The 19,160-nt window shown below is 46.3% G+C and overlaps 1 protein-coding gene across 1 annotated transcript in view; it reads left to right on the top strand.

The window, feature by feature from the left end:
• The window catches only part of LOC147886440 (beta-glucosidase 42-like), a 101,650-nt gene that overhangs the window by 44,825 nt on the left and 37,665 nt on the right, over positions 1-19,160 (top strand). The window contains exon 8 of the mRNA XM_087395169.1: positions 18,669-18,784. Within this exon, the coding sequence (XP_087251295.1) occupies positions 18,669-18,784 (116 nt within the window). The remainder of the gene's footprint in view (positions 1-18,668; positions 18,785-19,160) is intronic.

Genomic DNA, 19,160 nt, shown 5'->3' with positions numbered 1-19,160 from the left:
GCTCAGGGAGAAGGACCTAGTGTCTCAGTGACTTAGTGATAGATTCGAGAGCGCTCATCTCAAGCTCCAGGACACGGAGGTGCGGCGGGCTGAGTTCTCCTATCATTTCTCCCGGGCCCGATGGGTGCAACAGGGGGACAGGATGACAAAGCCGTTCTTTCAGACCACTAGGCCCCGATCGGTAGGCACACAGCTATAGCGTCTCCGGGACTCGCAAGGCATCATGCACACTGACCCACAGGAGATTCTGGACATGACCATGGGTTTCTACAGCCAGCTCTTTCAGACAGAGAGGATGACTCCAGCTGGTCTTGTGGCTCGAGAGCTAGTTTGGGATCACGTTCCGCCAGTAGTCTCACAGGACTTATGCAGCAGACTTGAGGAGCCTTTCACAGATGAGGAGCTTTGGGAAGCCCTCAAGGCTCTCCTGACTCAGAAGTGCTCGGGTGAGGATGGCTTCACTCTTGCCTTCTTCCAGAACTTCTGGGAGATTATCTCCACCCCTTTCCGTCTAGCTTGCCAGGAGATTTTTGACACAGGCCTTCTCCCTCAGTCTTTGATTAGGGGGTGGATATTTTTGATCCCGAAAGGGGGAGATAGGTCAAACATCCGACAGTGGAGGCCGATCACTCTGCTTGATACTACATACAAGATCCTCGCCAAGGTCTTGAGTTTGCGGTTACGGCCCCATCTTACCGACATCATCTATGACACACAGACTGGGTTTGTCCAAGAGCGTAGCATCCTGGACAACATCTTCACGTTCTGGGAGGCAGTGGATTGGTCTAGAGAGGAGTCACAGTCGTTGGCCGTCCTTCTCTTGGACTTTGAGAAGGCCTACAACAGGGTGGAGTGGTCTTTCTTGGAGGGCACTATGAGGAGATTGGGTTTCTCAGACAGATGGGTCAGAGGAGTTTCAGCGCTATATGTAGGGAGCTCTAGCCAAATGCTTATTGGAGGACACACAAGGGGGGCCTTCTCTCTCTCTCGCTCAGTCTGCCAAGGCTGCCCACTTGCTCCCTTTCTCTTCTTGTTTGTGGCGGAGGCTTTGGGCCACTATTTGAGATCACAGGTGGCGGGTCTCACAAGGATGAAGCTCCCAATCAGACAGGAGGAGGAGCTACTTGACTGGGAATTTGCAGACGACATGGCCTTGTATGTTGAGGACACCACAGCGAGAGTCGGGAGAGAGTCAGGGGCACCCTGGCTATTTATTGTGAGGCCTCGGGGGCACGGATCAATTGGACAAAATCTATAGGTTTCTTCACATGCTTTGAGGAGACACAGGAGATCCGGGAGTGGGGGAGTGACTTTGGCTTTAGATGGATACCGCGGGGCCAGACAACGAGATACCTCGGATGCCAGGTGGGTATTGACATTACAGTAGAGCAGCAGATTGCCCCGGTCCTTGAGAGTGTTCGACGCAAGCTTCTCTATTGAAGCTCGGCCAAACTCTCCTTAGCAGGTCGCACCTTAGCAGGTCCTTGCCACGGCCTAGTATATCGCCTCCTACTGGTGCTTTCACAGAGGTTGCATTGGGCAGCTCCGACAGTTGGTACGAAACTTCCTTTGGGCAGGCTCAGATGGCACGAGGAACACTAGGACCCGAGTAGCTTGGCAGATAGTGATTATACCGCAGGCACTGAGAGGCTTGGGTGTCATTGATCCGGAGATGTAGAGCAGGGCCCTTTTGGGCAAGTTGGTGGTTCGTGGCCTCACCCCAAGTGTAGAGCCTTGGAAGCTCCTCTTACAACGAGGGCTTCTGAGGAACACCCCACGCACTAGGGGACATTGGCAGCCTTCACATCAATGGATCTTCTCAGAGGCCCCCCTTACGGGGAAGGGCTCCCCCTTGATGAGGAGTCTTCACAGGGTATGTCAGAGACTAGCAGGGGGTCTCATCCGTGCTCCGCCCAGATGCAGAGAGGAGTTTGAGCGCCAGCCCCTTATGTGGCACTCAGAGATCAGAGATCAAGAGGGTCGTATGCTCAGACAACGGACTCACATTGGTTGGGCATAGTGGGACAGTGGTCCAACAGGGTCCTTTGGCCGTTGGAGCAGACTACCTATGGAGACAGAGGCAAGGCTTGATGCCCTAGCACATCTGCGAGGGGCAGGGCAGCGGATGGGCAAGATTGACTTAGCCATTCTGGAGTCCTAGTGGGAAGGACTTCACGTTTGGAGAGACAGCAGATGGTTGGGGCAGTTTTCCCGTACTGGTGTTCCCTTGAGGATGTTGATGCAGCGTAGCAGCACGCACCCCAGCTTCTTCTGCGTAGGACCTGGAGGCCTACTTCAGCCACTCACTGAGAGTGACCCCGAGATGGATGGGAGTCTTGATGGGATACACTGGCACAGATGATCAGAGTGGTGGGCTGTTTGGGGAAGGAGTGGCACATTGACCCTCCCAGTATTTCAGAGCAGGATGCCTCTAGATGACGCCTTTGGTTGTGGGAGGGTAGACCCCTGAGGGAGGTCCAGTGGGATCCGAGAGAGTGGTTCTAGCCCTCCAGGGACGGCCTAGCTGAGCAGGTGGATGAGGTGCCCTTCTTTTCCTACACCACACGGATTGGCAGGAGGCTTCAAATGGACTTGTCGAGGTGGGCCCCTTCGAGGGAGAGACATTGGGTGACCCAGAGAGTGCCTCGAGATGTGTGATCCAGGTTCTGGACACGGTTGTGGTCCAGCTTGTGGTCGAGGAAGATCTCTTACTTCTTCTGGCTGGCCGCCCATGGAGGCTTGCCCATCTGACCGTGGTTGGAGCAGATGCAAGTGGACGGGGGCAATGCCATTGTTGCTCCGATGGTGCCCTGGAGACTATCCCGCATTGCCTGTGGAGCTGTTGTAGCGCAGCGAGGATATGGATGGGAGCCCTCAAGATCATGACACGTATGCAGAGTCTTCATAGAGACTACACCTAGGGGATGGTGGCTTGGTTGACAGAAGGAGGACACACGTTTCAGATTGATGAGATCTCCCTAGCCTACCGGATACAGGGTCAGAGCATTCAGAGGATCGCACTGCACGAGGCAGTCCCCCTTGACAGTCTAGCTCCTCCTTCTCCTAAGGAGAACAGTGTTTGGGAGGTGGTAGCCAGCATCACGGCTTGGAACATTTGGGTGGCTCGTTGCAGTCTTGTGATGGGTGAGCACCCGGTTCCACCTGCGGCTACCCCAATTGCCATATGGTAGGATATCATTTACACTCTACGGTCCACTTGGGAGCGCGGGACTCCAAGCTCCAGGGCGACTATCAAGAGGCGTGCTCGTTTCTGCAAGGCTTGGCCTGCAGGTGTTTTCTACATCTTCATTCCGCGAGGGATTTGCTGGCTGTATAGTCCCCCCACTTGGCTGTTAGCCCTAGTTCCAGGTAGGCAGTGAGCTGGCTTTCTGTGGAATAGGCCGGTTTTTCTTTCAGCCTTTTCTAGTTTTTTCCATACTCAGCACCTTCGGGGCTGCTGTCTTGTATGAAAATCTTTCAAGCATAAATAGAAGGTTCCTTTCTTTGGAAAAAAAAAAAAAGGGAACTTCAAGACAGGCTTCAGGATTGGACTCTTCTTCCTTTATACTCATCCATCCGTCCTTTGAAGCTGTCTCATATCACAGTCTCTTCTTTATATAAAGTTCTACTATCACCACCTTGGGTGTCGAATAGGATCAATCAGATTTGGGCTTTACACCATCCTGTCAAATGGTGGAGAAAGAGACAGATTTGGCACTCCAAGGTTCCACTATGCCAACAGGTCTTTCTATGGCGGGTTCTATTGGGGGTTGTTCCATCTGGACAGCTTTTATCATGCAGACGTATTGCTCCAGCTATCTGTCATCGGTGTTTAGCTCCAAGGGAATCAATATCTCATATCTTTGAGCATTGTCCTAAGACACAGAGCTTCTTGGGCATCCTCCGGCATAGATTGAGAATGCGATTTTCTCAGGCTTCTTTTGGCAAGCTTTTATGGTTGTTTGGGATCTATGCTAGACGGCCGCCTTTTGAGTTGTTCTTTACCTTGGTTCGCTACTGGGCACTCTGGACTCTTTGGAAAGCTAGAAACCACAGTGTCTTTGGAGATCTAGTTTTTTCTCCTTCTGTTTTTTTTTCATCGTTCTTTGCAGCAATCGCTTTTCGATTGTCTGCAACCTCACTGCATAGATCAGGTTGTATATTTGTCCTGCATGAATATTTTCGCTTGATGTACTATTTCAGCTTACCAATTTTTTTCTGGATAGCTCTCTTGTAATATAAAGCACTCAAAGTTTTCACTAAAAAAGAAAAAAGTGTGTGTGTGGTGTGTGTGTGTGTGTGTGTAGATAGTCATTTTTTGGAATTATCTTAATATGAGGCTGCTTGCTTGTGTCAAGGTATGCACTTCCTTAAATGTAATGACTGCAAGAAGGTTGAGAAATGAGAAAGCAGGTTCAAGCAGAGGGCTTTCATTGATAAGGACTACTCCTCAAAGGAGTTTTTTAAAGGCTTGCATTATAAGAGAAAATCAGCAAATATTTGCCAAGTTATAAATTTGGATGGTACTTGGTCCAATCCCAAGTGCAACTTGCTAAGGCTTGTGGTTCTCACTTTCTTAAACATTTTGGGCAGGCTGATTCTCGATAACAAGTTGTGATGTGAGCTCGGCAAGAGATCCTTCAACGTGTCAGTCCAATCCTGTCTCCACGACAGGCTATGCAACTTGAAATTCCTTTCACGGAGAATGAATTGAAAGATTCCATTTGAGCATGTGTGAAATGGGAAAGTTCAGGGCGGGATGTCTGATAATGGAGTTTTTTCTATAGTATTAGAATGTCATTTCATATGCATTATTATATATGGTTAATGTGCGTGGGAATCTCAACAGATGCCAGCCAGTTGGAAGAAAGGCTTGGTGATACTATTCTCCAAAAAACATTTGTGTGAGTCTTTTACAGATTGGAGACCCATTAGTCTCATGCACGTCATCTATAGACTGGTTGCTAAGATGATCATGGCTTGGATCAAGGGCTTTCTGCATGATAGGTTGCACCTACTCAGTATGGTTTTATTCCCTGCAAACATGTTACTAACAATATTGCCAATGCCTATATGGGAAAAGAATATGCAAAGTGCTATGAGAAGATGTACTCTTGTTAGGTGGATATTGCTAAAGCCTTTGACACGGTACAATGGGGTTTATCTCACAGACTATGAAAGCTCTGGGATTTGGGAAAAAATGCAGCATTTTATTTATTGGTTATAACACGACAATAAAGTTGTTGGCATTATGGCAAGTGATATTACGGATCATTGGGCTCTTCTGTGTTTTGTATGGTACGGCTGTCCTCTCAGTGATTTGTTTTATGCCATAGCTACTCATCCCATGCTTCAATATAAGGATCATTTATTAGGTACGGGTGCTTTTGCATGGTCTGCAGATACATGGCAACAGACCCTTGACTACGCAAGTGTAGGCTGCCCCAGAATGCAGAAAGGGATATTTCACGCTATCATGCATGCTTTATCTTTATATGGTCTAGCTATTGGTCTGCAAGTAAATTTTCAGAAATCTGAACTTCTTCCTCTCCATGAGAAAGCTTGGCATCATATCTAATGTCCAGGGGACATAGTATTACCCACTCAGCTCATACGTCATCTTGGCCACCGTTTGGGATGAACTGTCACTCGTCGTCAGCAAATGGAATGGGTGCTTGGCATGCTTAAGAAGAAGCTGGAATATTGGAAGTTGGCCATCTAGCCATTACATGTCCATAATTGCATAGTTCAATCGATTTTGGTTGCATATATCCAGTTTTATTTGCCCTTAATGATGTTTGCCAAGCAAGACATCTCCTATTTTATGTCTAATATCATGGAGCTTTTTTGGAGGTCACGCTTTCGCCGAGGCTACTTTAAGTGGATCACCTTTGCTCACCTAAAATGCATGGGGGACTAAATATCCTCAATATTCATATGCATGTTCTAGCTCATAAGGGAAAAATGATGTTGCGGTTCATGCAAAGTGATCCGGCGTGGATATCCATGTTGTGACATTTGAATTCGCCCTTGTTTCTATAGCCTTTGGTCATTGTCTTTATTGTCATAGATGCTCCATGATTTTCAGCCTGTACCTTGTCTTGAGATTCTTGACTGCCTCAAAGACTGGGTTCTCCAATCAAATGATTGTGTTTGCCGTGCAATACTATTAGCTGGTATCACGGATACATCTTTGTATAGAGGTTTTGCTGCCTCCCCTTGGGTTTCTCTTCATGCCAATCGCATTTGGTCTATGACACGCACCTGTTAGTGGTGGTGCCAAATATTGCAGCACAGCCGAGCTTTGAAACTCCCTCTTTGGCAAAAGTTATTCTTATGGTGAGTTATGCATGGGGTCCTTCCATTCAGAAAGATCTTGGCTCGTCATCATATTGCTTCTGCCACTTGTCAACAATGTTTGTCCTTGCAGGAGTCTATGCCTCAATTGTTTTGGCATTGCCCTGAATCTCATGATTTCTTGCTCTTGTTACAGCAAAGGCTTTAGACTTGTTTTCCTAGTGGTTGCTTTGGCAAGCGATTTTGGCTGTTTGGATTTCATCTAGTGAGGTAGGGATATGATCTTCTTTGCTATTGGATTCATTATTGGGCGCTATGGACCCTATGGACCCTATGGAAGGACTGCAACCATTGGGTCTTTGGTGATCCCCCCTGGCTAAGTATTAGTTCTTCAGGACATCTTTACGGCAATCATTTTATGATCGTCTACATGTGTGGGATCTAGATTATCTTGCCTTCTTGTCATATAATTATATCTTTTGATGCTTGTAATTGGCGTCCCTTTCCTTGGGGCTGTTTTTCGTAATATAATGACAAACGGATTTCACCCCCCAAAAAAAGAAGTGTGTGTGTATAGGTATAGGTATAGATATTGGTGAAGCAGGGGGGGGAGGTATATGCATTTAGGTATATTTATATGTATCTTTTTATGTACACACACACACACACACAATTTTATAGTGAAAGCCATGGTTGTTTATATTACAAGAAAAACCACCTCAAAGCGAGGAGCTGGAAATTACATCAGCTGAAAACCTCTGTATATGCTAAATATACATCATGATCGATGTAGCAAGTCTGCAAGCAGTCAAAAAAAGATTGCTGCAGAGAACGCTTGAAGAAAGTAAATAAAGAAAATGCTAGATCACCAAAGACTTTACAATTCCTATCTATCCACAAAGTCCAAAGTGCCCAATAACGAACCCAAAATCTTGAGTGCGCGGATGAAAACCAAAGAGCCATAACAATTTCCCAAAAGCAGGAGTCGGGAAACTCGTTCGCTGCCGCTCCCTGCTCCTCCTCCTGCCCTTCCTCCTTCCTGCTTCCCTCCTTGCTACCCGCTCCCTCCCCTCCTTGCTGCCTCCTCCCTCCCCTCCCCCCTACGTGCTGCTCCCCCCGCCTCCCCTCCCTCTCTCCCCTTCCCTACCTCCCGCGCTACCGCAGCCCCCCCCACACTGCTGCCAGCCGCTCCCTCGTGCATTGCCTGCCTGCGTGCCCCCCCCCCCCCCCCTCCCCGCAATGTTTCTTTGCTCCCCCCCCCCTCCTCTACTCCTTCTGCCCTCCCTTTCTCCTTGCTGACTCCTCCTCCTCTCCTTGCTCAATTCGGACTTTCCCACCTTGATTGACCAATGGGTACCCATTCAGTCAATCTGTTACCGCACACACCGGCCGCGAGAACCGTCACTTTCTCAAAAGACGAGCTGCAGCAGTTGCAAAAGGATTTGGAGCATGAGTGTTCCACGACTCTCTTTGCACGCATCTATGGCTCCCACCCCTCCAAGTCACAGGCTAGAGATTGGATGCTTGTGGCGCTTCCTCAGGACCTCGCTCCCCACCTTAAGGATGTACGTTTGTTGGAACGAGGTTTCTTTCAGGTGTGCCCAGATTCCCCGAACATCACGAGAGACTTGCTACAGACTGGGTTTCTCTTTCTAGACTACAGGAGGATTTTTTTGTTTCTCTTTCAAGGACAAGCACGGAGTTTCCATCTTCATCAGGTTCCCTGGTCTACCTTCAGTTTATCACCGGCTTCTTTCAGTTATTGGCGAGAGGTTTGGTATGGTAGCAGAGATCCCCCCTCTTCCTGGCGAGCCTTCGTCAGTGCTGAGGCGGTCAGGATGGATGGGGTACCCAGGGTTAGGGTCTTTGTCGAGGACCCTAACATTTCAGATCATGCTACAGCGACCCAATGGGTCTTTCTTTCGCCAGAGATTTGAGGTTGCAGGTCATCAGGACCAGTGCAGGATTTGCAGATCCTCCGGGCACTTCGCCAGAGATTGCCCAAAGAAGAAGAAGAGGCCAAAAAAGCAACTAGCTCGTACTAGGTTACGACAGAGATCAGGAGCAGGACCTATCGCTCCACAGGCACCGCCTCAGACACGGCTCCCCCCTCCTCCTAGGGCTGCCCGAGTCTTTCTTGCACATCGCACTACCTCTGGCCCCCAGTGGGTTCCGCTCGCGGTTAGGCCCTCTACTTCAGATCATACTTCCGCCACTCCGGAGACTACCCCTCAGGAGCCTTAGGAGGCTGTGGAGCCTATTGTTCAGGAGCCTTCTTCCACTCCACCACAGGATTAGGCTGTGCCTCCTTCAGCAGCCCAGGTTGTTGGCACCTCGTCCGCAGTACTTTTCTTGATCAGGACGCAACACAGATGTCTCCTTCTATTGACAGAGGGAAAGGGGTCTTACATTCTTTCCCTGCTTCGGTAGGAATCCTTCGGACCCCTTCCCCAGGACTGGCTCAACGGAATTCCTTTTCTGCTCTTGAGGACCTCTCTGACCTCCTAGATGATGATTTTGTACCCTCCACTTTTGGAGAGCAAGTTATCGGCATCCCCTTTGAGAGATCCTTCTCTCTCTCGCCAGTGGACTTTCCTCCCCTTGGACCTCATGTGTATGGCAGGAGGTCAGCTCCGGTAGAGGGTTCTTTTTTTGCCACCAGGTCGGGTAAGGTATTCCAACCCGCTCCCTCTTGTCGATGAGGATAGCCAGTTGGAATATACAGGGTTTGGGCAACATCCCTCATCGCCGTCGCAGACAGTTGATAAGAAATCAGCTTCATCCAGGTGTGTCAGGTGGTTCCTTAGACATTCTTTTTCTACAGGAACACAAACTAGATGCCAGAGATTGTTGTTTCAAGTCAGGTAAGCTGCTTTCAGGCCGTACGTTTTGGCTTCCTGTCTTGGGAACCAGAGGAGGTACTTGCATATCAGTTTCAGACTCTATCCTCCCTCTGGTCATTGGACACGGTACCATCACCCCCTCCAGGGCCCAGTGGATTTTGCTTATGGTTGATGGACGTAAGGTTGGTTTCCTCAACCTCTACGCTCCGAACAACAGAGGGGACCGTGTTCTTTTTTTGAGAGAGTTGCTCTCATGGGCTGACATTGCAGATTCTTGGATTATTGGAGGTGACTTCAACATGTTTGAGGCACCATCCGATAAGAAAGGGGGAAGAGAAGGTGGTATTCACTTCCTTGAGAGAGCAGCTTGGGATGCCTTCTTGTTCAGATTCAATGGCAAAGATTTTGGTCAAATGATGCATTTCATATTCAATCTCAGTCACTCTTGTTTTCGTGGTCGAACCATAGGGTGCAGATGCCTATCCATGCTCAGATTGACAGATCCTATGTGGATGACTGGGCTCTTGATAGAGGGGGGACAGTTTGCATTACACCTGGTGTTTCCACCTCCGACCATTTTCCAGTAGTTTTGTCCATCTCAGAGCCCCATCTGAGAGGACGATCTTCCAGTATCAGGATCCCCGACGCCTTACACACAGACGATACTCTCACAGAGGTAGTCTTGGAGATCTGGGTTTCTCACATGCAGGGGGGGGTGGCCGCACCTTCACATGTGGCAACAGCACTTGCCAGTATTAGCAACTTTTATCATTCTGTCGCTAGTACTAGGTGAGGTGAGATACTCAGGCGGGAGATCGGTATCCGCCGGCAATTGACAGCCTTGCAGAGGGAGGAGCAAAAATGACCCTCAGATGCTTGGATCCAGGAGCGCCTTGCTGCAGCAAGGGCTCACTTGCAGACATTGCTAGATCAGAGAGCAGAGTATGCCTTCCATGCACAGGAGTCTTTTTGGATACAGATGGGAGGGAGAGTCAATAAACACTTTTTCTCTACACTTGTCCCAGACATAGTAGAGAGAGTGTCAGGCAGCTTATTGACTCTGACGGGGTTTTGCAATCTCATCCGGATACCGTCGTGCACTTAGCGACACATTTTTATGCCTCCCTTCTTTCTGCAGACCTTGACACATAGGCCAGAGATGTGATTAGAGATGTGGTTTGGCAGCATTTACCTGTGTTGGTTACACCTAGAGATGATATGCTCACTTGATGCATGATTTACCAACACAGAATTCAAGACTGCTCTCTCCGCCCTTCATAAGGGCAAGTGCCCTGGTTCAGATGGTCTTACCCCATCTTTTTTTATAGCCTTTTGGGATATGATAGGTGATCATATTACTTCAGCCCTGCAGGGCATTTGGGACTCGGGTGAGATGCCTGACTCACTTACCGAGGGACTTATACACCTTATCCCGAAAGGTGGCAACAGGAATTTTGTATCCCATTGGAGACCCATCACTCTTTTGGGCACTCTATACGAAATTCTTGCCAAGGCGATCATCATTAGATTGCAACCCCTTCTTCCAGACCTCATCCATGATACTCAGACATGCTTTGTGCATGGCAGGAGCATATTTGATAACATCTTTTCCTTCTGGGAAGCCTCAGAGGGGGCTATGGAGAGCAGGCAGAGGCTGGCAATTTTACTCTTGGACTTTGAGAAAGCCTATGACAGAGTAGATTGGGGTTTTCTTGAGGGCACTCTTCTACGATTCGGATTTTCAGATGCATGGATTAGAGGGGTGGCCTCCCTTTACAGATCAGCCCACAGCCAGGTTTTGATTGGAGGGGTAAGGGGTGACAGGTTTCAGATTTCTAGATCAGTCTGTCAGGGATGCCCTTTAGCCCCCTTCCTTTTTCTTTTTGTGGCTGAAGCTATGAGTATCTTTCTTAGATCTCAGGCTGGTTTATATGGGCTGAGATTGTCCTTGAGACAGGAGCAGGACTTTCTGGACTATGAGTTGGTTGATGACGCCTCCTCGCAATCACTGGATGCTTTCTGGACAGCCTTGGATATCTTTTGCTTAGGTGCAGGAGCACACATTAACTGGCATAAATCCTTTGGCGTTTGGATTAGCGATGAGGACACTGCAGGCTGGGGAGTTGACTTTGGCTTCTCTTGGATTCAGAGGGGTATTCCTGTCAGATATTTGGGATGCCAGGTAGGGTTGGGCATCTCTCCAACATAGCAGTTTACACCAGTACTGGAGAGTATAAGGGAAAAGCTTCTCTTCTAGAGCTCAGCCAAACTTGACCTTACATCTAGAGTTGTGGTAGCGAACCAGGTTCTCTTGGCCACCACCTAGTTTGTGTGTTCATGTTGGTGCCGGTCTAGAGAGTGCATCACTCGGCTCATTAGACCAATCAGAAATTTTTTATGGAGTGGACTCGATGGCACGGCAGATGTTGCAGTGAGGATGGCCTGAGAGACCATTATTCTCCCTACATGTGAAGGGGGCCTTAATATCATTGACTTGGACCTGCAATGCAGGGCATTGCTTTGTAAGGTGGTGGTGAGGGGTCTCATGCCTGGGCAGGAACCTTGGAAGGACTTCTTTTTTGAACGCATTCAGGCTTGCACACCTACCTTGGGAGATGATTGGGTGGACAACCCTTTGCTGGATTTTTACTTCCGCCCTCTCAGATCTCCTGCATCTCCTCTCATGGCTGCCATCCTGAAAGCTTGGGGCAGCTTCAGGAATACACTTCGCAGGGTTCTGCCCTCTACCCTCGAAGAGATCGATAGGCAGCCAGTCATTTGGAATGACAGTATTCTTGATGAGCATGGCAGACCACTGGGCACTTCGCATTACATGCAGTGGTCTAGATGGGAGAGAGGCCCCGCCTTCACAGTAGGCACTTGGAAAGCATTTATCAGGCTACCTGAGGATCAGAGACTACAGTCTGTGAGTCACCTCAGAGGGGCAGCACGTTGGATTCAGTAGATAGATGCAGCCATCTCGGTGGAGTGGACAGTTGATATGCCTATTACTTCTGCCCCTTGGATGGGAGCTTTCTTGAGGACAATAGTTCCTCTTCAGGTGATCGCTCTTTGAGGTGTTGGGGAGGATGCACTTATCTTTGACGTTGGGGATGGGGGTCTACTTTCTAGATCCACAGATGATATTCTTCTAGAGGTTGCCTTTCAGCCTGTCAGGATTGTTGGCTTTGTGGATCATGGAGCGGGCTTGCAGTGGTATTTAGACCCTGACCCTCTGCTCTTGGCCCTGGGATCCTGGAGATTGTGGTTATATGGAGGTGCACCTATCAGGTGCTTACAGTGGGACCCAGGAGAGTGGGAGTGGATAGATCATGGACACCGAGAGAGGGGAATTCCCTTCTTTCGTTTCACGATTGGTAATGCCAGGAGATTTCAGTTGAGCAGTAGGGGTTGGATTCCCTCCAGAGCCCCCCATTGGGGCAGCTTCTTCATCACCGCAGATTTGCGCAGATTTGCGTAGGAACTTCAAGAGGAGGCTCTGGAAATCCCTCAGAAATAGAAAGATCACTCTTTTCTTTTGTCTTTCTATTCATGGAGGGATTGCAGTGAATCTGTGGAGATCACGATTTGGGGCTGACCCTACTTGCCCTCGTTGTCATTCTGCAAAGGAGTTAGTGCGACATTGCCTTTGGGATTGTAGTTAGGTGAGGACTGTTTGGAAAGGGGTTGCTCAGATACCCATCATTTTTCATACCTCCCCCTTCTTCATGACTTGGGGTTCGGTCACCTGGTTATCCCTTACTGGGCCCCAGATGTTTTATGAGGGTGAGTCTTCTTCTTGGACACTCTCGGTCTATAGGCAGGTGATAGAGACCTGCTTTCTTCAGGATGTACCATTTACGCCCTTCAGAGCTTCTCATGCTTCAGTGGACACTTCTTGGGAGATTCTGGCTAGCATTTCCTCTTGGCACATCTGGAGAGCCAGATGTACAGAGGCCCTGGATGGCACCTAGATACACCCTTCACAAGTGTTCACGAGTATTTGGACTGACACGGTTCATACTTTGATAGCCACTTGGGCTAGCATGTAGGGCCCTTCACGGGCAGCCTCTTCTAGGAGGACTGTATTGCTACGAGTTTGGAGGGGTTCTCCCTTTTTCTCAGAGGATTCTACAGGATTGAGATGGCACTTTCAGTCCCAATCCTTTCTTTTTGGCTTTTGAGCTTCTCATGCATTGCATGGTGTATCCCGTATGGAGCTCGCTCTAACGGTTTTCTTTAATACTTAATAGAAGTCTCTTTTGGCAAAAAAAAAAGAAACTCGTTCTCAACCGCTGTCGAAGAAAATCCAAGAACTCACGGGAGGACGGGCAAAACCAGAACAAATGAAGGACAGTCTCCTGAGAAGCCAAGTATTTGCGACACACAGCAGGAGCAATGTGTCTACGTGCCAGTAGTTGGCCAGATGGAAAAACGCCCAAAAGAACTCTTAAAAAAAAGACCTATTGCCGAAGAGGAACTTTATATGCCAAAAAGTTGCCTTAGTCTCTTTCTCCACCACTTAGTTGGCCGATGCATTTGCCAAATAGAATTAGCCTTATCTAAAACCGAAGGCTAAGGCAAAAGGATTTTATATAATGCAGGCACTATAATCTGAGATAATCTCAAAGGACGAAAGGAGGATTGTCCGGAAGTCAAACTCAAATCCTCCAGCCTATACACACACACACACACACTTTTTTTTTTAATATAGGGAAAACTTTTGATTGATTATATTACAAGTGTAGCAACCTCAAAACGAGGCAGCCAAAAGTACATCAACTGAAAATCTCAGTGTATGCTAAATATACATCATGATCTATGAAGTGCGTCTGCAAGTAATCAAAGAAGGATTGCTGTAGAGAACGCTTAAAAAATCCAAACAAGGAAAATATGGGATCACTAAAGAGTTTACAGTTCCTGTCTATCCATAAAGTCCAGAGTGCCCAATAGCGAACCCAAACAAAGAAAAGATGAAACTCTGATCTGGGTGAATGAAAACCAAAGAGCCAGAAAAACTTTCCAAAAAGACTAGTCGGGAATCTGGCTCGCAGGCGCTGGCGAAGAAGATTAATGAACTCACGAGAACATGAACAAAACCAGAATAAATGAGGCACAGTCTCCTGAGGACTCAAGCATCTATGGCAATGAGCAGGAGCAATGTGTCTACGGGCCAACATCTGTCCAGATGGAAAAATGCCTAGAAGCACTTGCCAGAAGAAAACCTGTTGTCGAAGAGGAGTTTTGTAAGCCCAAAGCTGCTTTAATCTCTTTCTCCACCACTTGGTTGTGCGATGCATTCGCCAAATAGAATTACCTTTCTTTGAAACCCAAGGTTGAGGCAAAAGGATTTTATACAATGCAGGCACCGTAATCTAAGATAGCCTCAAAGGGCGAGAAGAGGACCCTGGTGAAGTCAAAGTCCAATTCTCCAACCTGTCCTGAAGTTCCAGAGGAGGAATCGGAACAAAAGGTGAAAGTATATAAGCAATTTGTTGCCACAAAGCACGATAATGAGAGCCCAAGCCATACCGTGTAGCTGCCAGAGAAAAAGGTAGCATAGAGCCATCATCCTGAATAACATCAGCAATAGAAGTGATGCCCTTAAAAGAAACAAAATAGGAACGACGAGGTTCCTGTAAAGCCAGTGGAGACTGAAAAATTGTTGACCAGTGAATGCTTTTAGCTTGCAAAGAATTCCCCAGCAAAGATTAGCGACCATTCCATTCTAGATGAGAGAGGACGTGCTTTCAATCAAGAAGCAAACTGGAGACCAAAGGGCAGTCAGGCAAAGTCACATCGATGCGACCAAATAAAAAATCCCAGTAATTGATTTGCCAGTGACCAAAGGCAGCAATACTGATATGTGTAACTAGAGATCTAATCATAAGAGCCCAAGGCTGATCACCTTGCAGAAATTGCAGCAACATTTTTGCCTTGTGAGCAAGGATGTGCACCTGGATATTCATGATGTTCAAACCACCATGCATCTTAGGAGAACAAAGTTGATGCAGTGAAAGCAGTTTGATACTTTTTCTGCCATGTTTGGAACGCCAAAAGATTTCCATAATTGCAGACATGAAAGAAGCAATATCTGCCTTGGTGAACATGATCAAAGGCAAGTAAAATTGAATATGTGCCACAAGGATGGATTGTACTATCCGAAGCCGAACATGCAAAGGCCAAGTTGCCAATTTTCAATATTCTAGCTTTTTGCGAAGCTTGACCATCACCCAATTAGTTTGTTGACGACGAGTGAGACCCCACCCCAAAGGGTAACCAAGATGATGAACAATCTGAGTGGGTGGAATGATTTCCCCGGGCCACAAAAGACTATGCAAATCTTTAGAATGCAATGGGAGCAGCTTGAACTTTTGAAAATTTACATGAAGACCAGTTGCCAAACCATAAACAGAGAGAGCTTGCATCAAAGCAGAAAGATCATTCTGCATATTCTTCGGGGTAAAGAAAGAATCATCAGCATAAGCTTGAGCAACCATGCTGCGATTTGCATCCAATTCCAAACCATGAAGGGATCTTGTAGCCACGAGATGATCAATATATTGCAGCATAGGACGGGTAGCAATGGCATACAATAAAGCACTAAGGGGACATCCCTGAAGAACCGAACAATGAAGAGTCCACTCATTAGAGAGATCTCCAAAAAGAATGCAAGCTGCATTACTGTCCCTGTAAAGCCAGTAAATAATCTTCTACTTTTTTGTTCCAAGCCCCAAAGCTGGCATTGTTTGCGAGATGAAATCCCATTGAACTATATCAAAGGCTTTTGCAATATCCACATGTAAGAGCAGAACATCCTGATGTGCGTATTTGGCATATTCAATCCCAATATAAGAATTGGTAATATTATCCGTGATATGCCTACGGGGAACGAAGCCATATTGCGAAGGATGTAGCCCATCATGCAAATAACCTTTAATACGGTCCACAACCATTTTAGCTATGATCTTGTAAATAACTGGCATGAGCGTTATTGGTCTCCAATTGGTGAGCAAACCACATAATTGCTTTTTTGGAAGGAGCTTCACAAGTCCTTTTTTCCATGACAGGTATTTGCTGATTTTCCCAGGCTGAATTAACCATTTGCAGCAAAGTGTGCTTAAGGATATCCCAAAAAGCAATAAAAAATTCCACAGTGAGACCATCCCATCCGGGAGATTTCCATCTACCACAAGATTTAACAGCATCTGACAATTCTCTTTCAGTGAAAGGAATTTCCAATTCCAAAGCCTGAGCATTAGAGGGGATGGGATGAACATGCTGCAAAAGAAGCTGGGGAGCAGACACAACCTGAGGAGAAAGAATGTCCACATGCCCAAAATGAGATAAAAAGTGCTGCACACAAAAAGCAGTAAGCTCTGAACGAGATGAGGACCAAGAACCATGAGGCATCCGGATCCGACATATATTGGCAGCTTGTCTTTTGTAATGCAAACTTTTAAAGAATTGCTTGGAAGAGCAACCTTTATCCAAAAAGTCCCTTTGCCTAGATTGGGTCTTCCATTTAGCAAGCTTTCTTCGATCATTCGATTGGAGACAAAATTTAGCCTGACATAATGGCAAGTTTTCTTTACACACACACACTTTTTTTTTTTGGGTGAAATCTTTGATTGATTATATTATATGAGTAGCAACCTCAAAACAAGGTGCTACAATGACATAAACTGAAAATTTCAGTATATGCCAAAAAGACCTCATGATCTATGCAGCGGGTCTGCAAGCAATCAAAGAAAGATTGGTGTAGAGAATGCCTAAAAAAGCCAAATAGAGAGAAAGTAGGATTACCAAAGACTTTATAATTCCTATATGTCCATAAAGTCCATAGTATCCAGTAGCGAACCCAAACGAAGAAAAGATGAAACTCCGGTCTGGATGGATAAAACCCAAATAGCCAGAAGAACTTCCCAAACCGAAAGGATAGGAATCTCTCTTGCAGGCGTTGTCAAAGCAGATTAAAAAACTCATGAGACCACAGACAATGCCAAAACAACTGAGGCCCTGTCTCCGAAGAAGCAGAATATCTGTGGCAAAGTGTGCAGGAGCAATGTGTCGATGAGCTAATAGCTGTCCAGATGGAAACACCCCCAAAACAACTTGCCAAAAGAAAACCTGTTGCCGAAGCGGTACTTTATAGGCCTAAAGTTGTTGTAATCTTTTTCTCCACCACTTGGCTGGGTGATGCATTCGCCAAATAGAATCACCTCTCTTTGAAACCCAAGGTTGAGGCAAAAGGATTTTATACAATGCAGGTACACTAATTTGAGATAGTCTCAAAGGACGAGAAGAGGACCCTGGAGAAGTCAAAGTCCAATCTTCCAGTTGGTCCTGGAGTTCCAAAGGAGGAATTGGAACAAAAGGCGAAAGCATAGAAGTAATTTGTTGCCACAAAGGACGATAATGAGAGCCCAATCCATATCTAGTGGCTGCCAGAGAAAAGGGGAGCACAGTACCAGTATCATCTATAACATGAGCAACCGAGGTGATGCCTTTAAACGAGACAAAGTAGGAACGTCGAGGTTCCTGTAAAGCCAAGGGAGGCTGAAAGACTTTCGACCAGTGAATGCTTTTAGCTTTCAAAGAATTCCCAAGCAAAGATTGCCATCCATTTCATTCCAGATGAGAAAGAACATGCTTCCAGTCAAGAAGCAAGTGGGAGACAAAATGGCAGCCAGGCAAAGTGCCATTACTGCAGCCAAAAAAGAAATCCCATCGATTGAGTTGCCAATGACCAAATGCAGAAATACTGATATGATCTAATCATAAGAGCCCAAAGTTGATCACCTTGCAGAAATTGCAGCAACATTTTCCCCTTGTGGGCAAGAATATGCACATGAATATCTGTGATGTTCAATCCACCATGCATCTTGGGAGAACAAATGTGATGCATCGAAAGCAGCCTAAGACTTTTTCTGCCATGTTTGGATCGCCAAAAGATTTCCATAAAGACAGACATGAGAGATGTAAGATCTGCCTTAGTGAACATGATCAATGGCAAGTAAAATTGAATAAATGCCACAAGGATGGACTGCACTATTCGAACTTTACACACACACACATTTCAGAGAACTTTGAAAGCCTAGCTCTAGAGGCCATAAAAATGCTGTCTTCTACTAACATGTATTAAATGCGACTATCAAAGAGGCTTACAATAACATCTCGTACCAAATTTGGAATGTAGTACAGTGGCAAAGGTTGATACCTTAATAGACCTAGTTGCTAAGTCTATAGCTGCTATTATCTTTTAAAAGCATCTTTAACAATTTCCATGAGAGTTGACTGTGACCCAAAGTAAATGTTGGAAATAATCTTGCTTCTTCAAACTTGATCCCTTTCATTAACATGCTTGCAATGTGGAAACCATTGAGCTGCATTAATAGTATAGAATTTGGTCTAGATAAAAGTATATGGAATTGAGCATAAGAAGAACTCTTGCAGGGAATTTGGAAAAGTTGTTGCAGCAGTTTACTGTGGCCTAACATTTTACTTGATGTTTGATATTTGTGATAGGGGAAACAAGGTGGTATAATTGGCATTGCAGTTGATTGTGAATGGCCAGAACCTCTCACTAGCTCATTGGAAGATAGAAATGCTTCTCAAAGGCATCTTGAATTCAGCTTGGGCTGGTAATCTGTATTGTCCATCGAAAGTTTTGTATTCTAGAAGGAATTTTAAAAGTATACATATTTCTTTAAAAAATGAAAAACAATGCGGTGAAAAGGTAGAGATGGTGATTTTTCAGATGCATCATTAACTTTCTCCTGCTCTTGCAAGTGATAATGTGACTAGTAATCATCAAGAATCTATAGACATGCTTGTGGGTTCTGGTATTTGCTGATCCTATCTGCATGTACTCATCTAAGATTCAAATGACTTTAAACGACACCTTTCTTTTCTTCATTTTGAGGGTTCTAATCCTTCTTGTTTTCACAATACAATGTTCGGGGAAGCAAGATTGAAATGACGAGACAACAATATAGTAGAGCAAACAAAAGGAAGATC

The sequence above is a fragment of the Dipteris shenzhenensis genome, chromosome 24 (genome assembly GCF_047967505.1).
Source record: "Dipteris shenzhenensis isolate YYH24624 ecotype China chromosome 24, Dip_SZ_1.0, whole genome shotgun sequence".
In the NCBI taxonomy this organism is placed as follows: domain Eukaryota; kingdom Viridiplantae; phylum Streptophyta; class Polypodiopsida; order Gleicheniales; family Dipteridaceae; genus Dipteris; species Dipteris shenzhenensis.
Note: the sequence above shows the minus strand (reverse complement) of the source record. Positions and strands in the feature narration are given on the sequence as shown.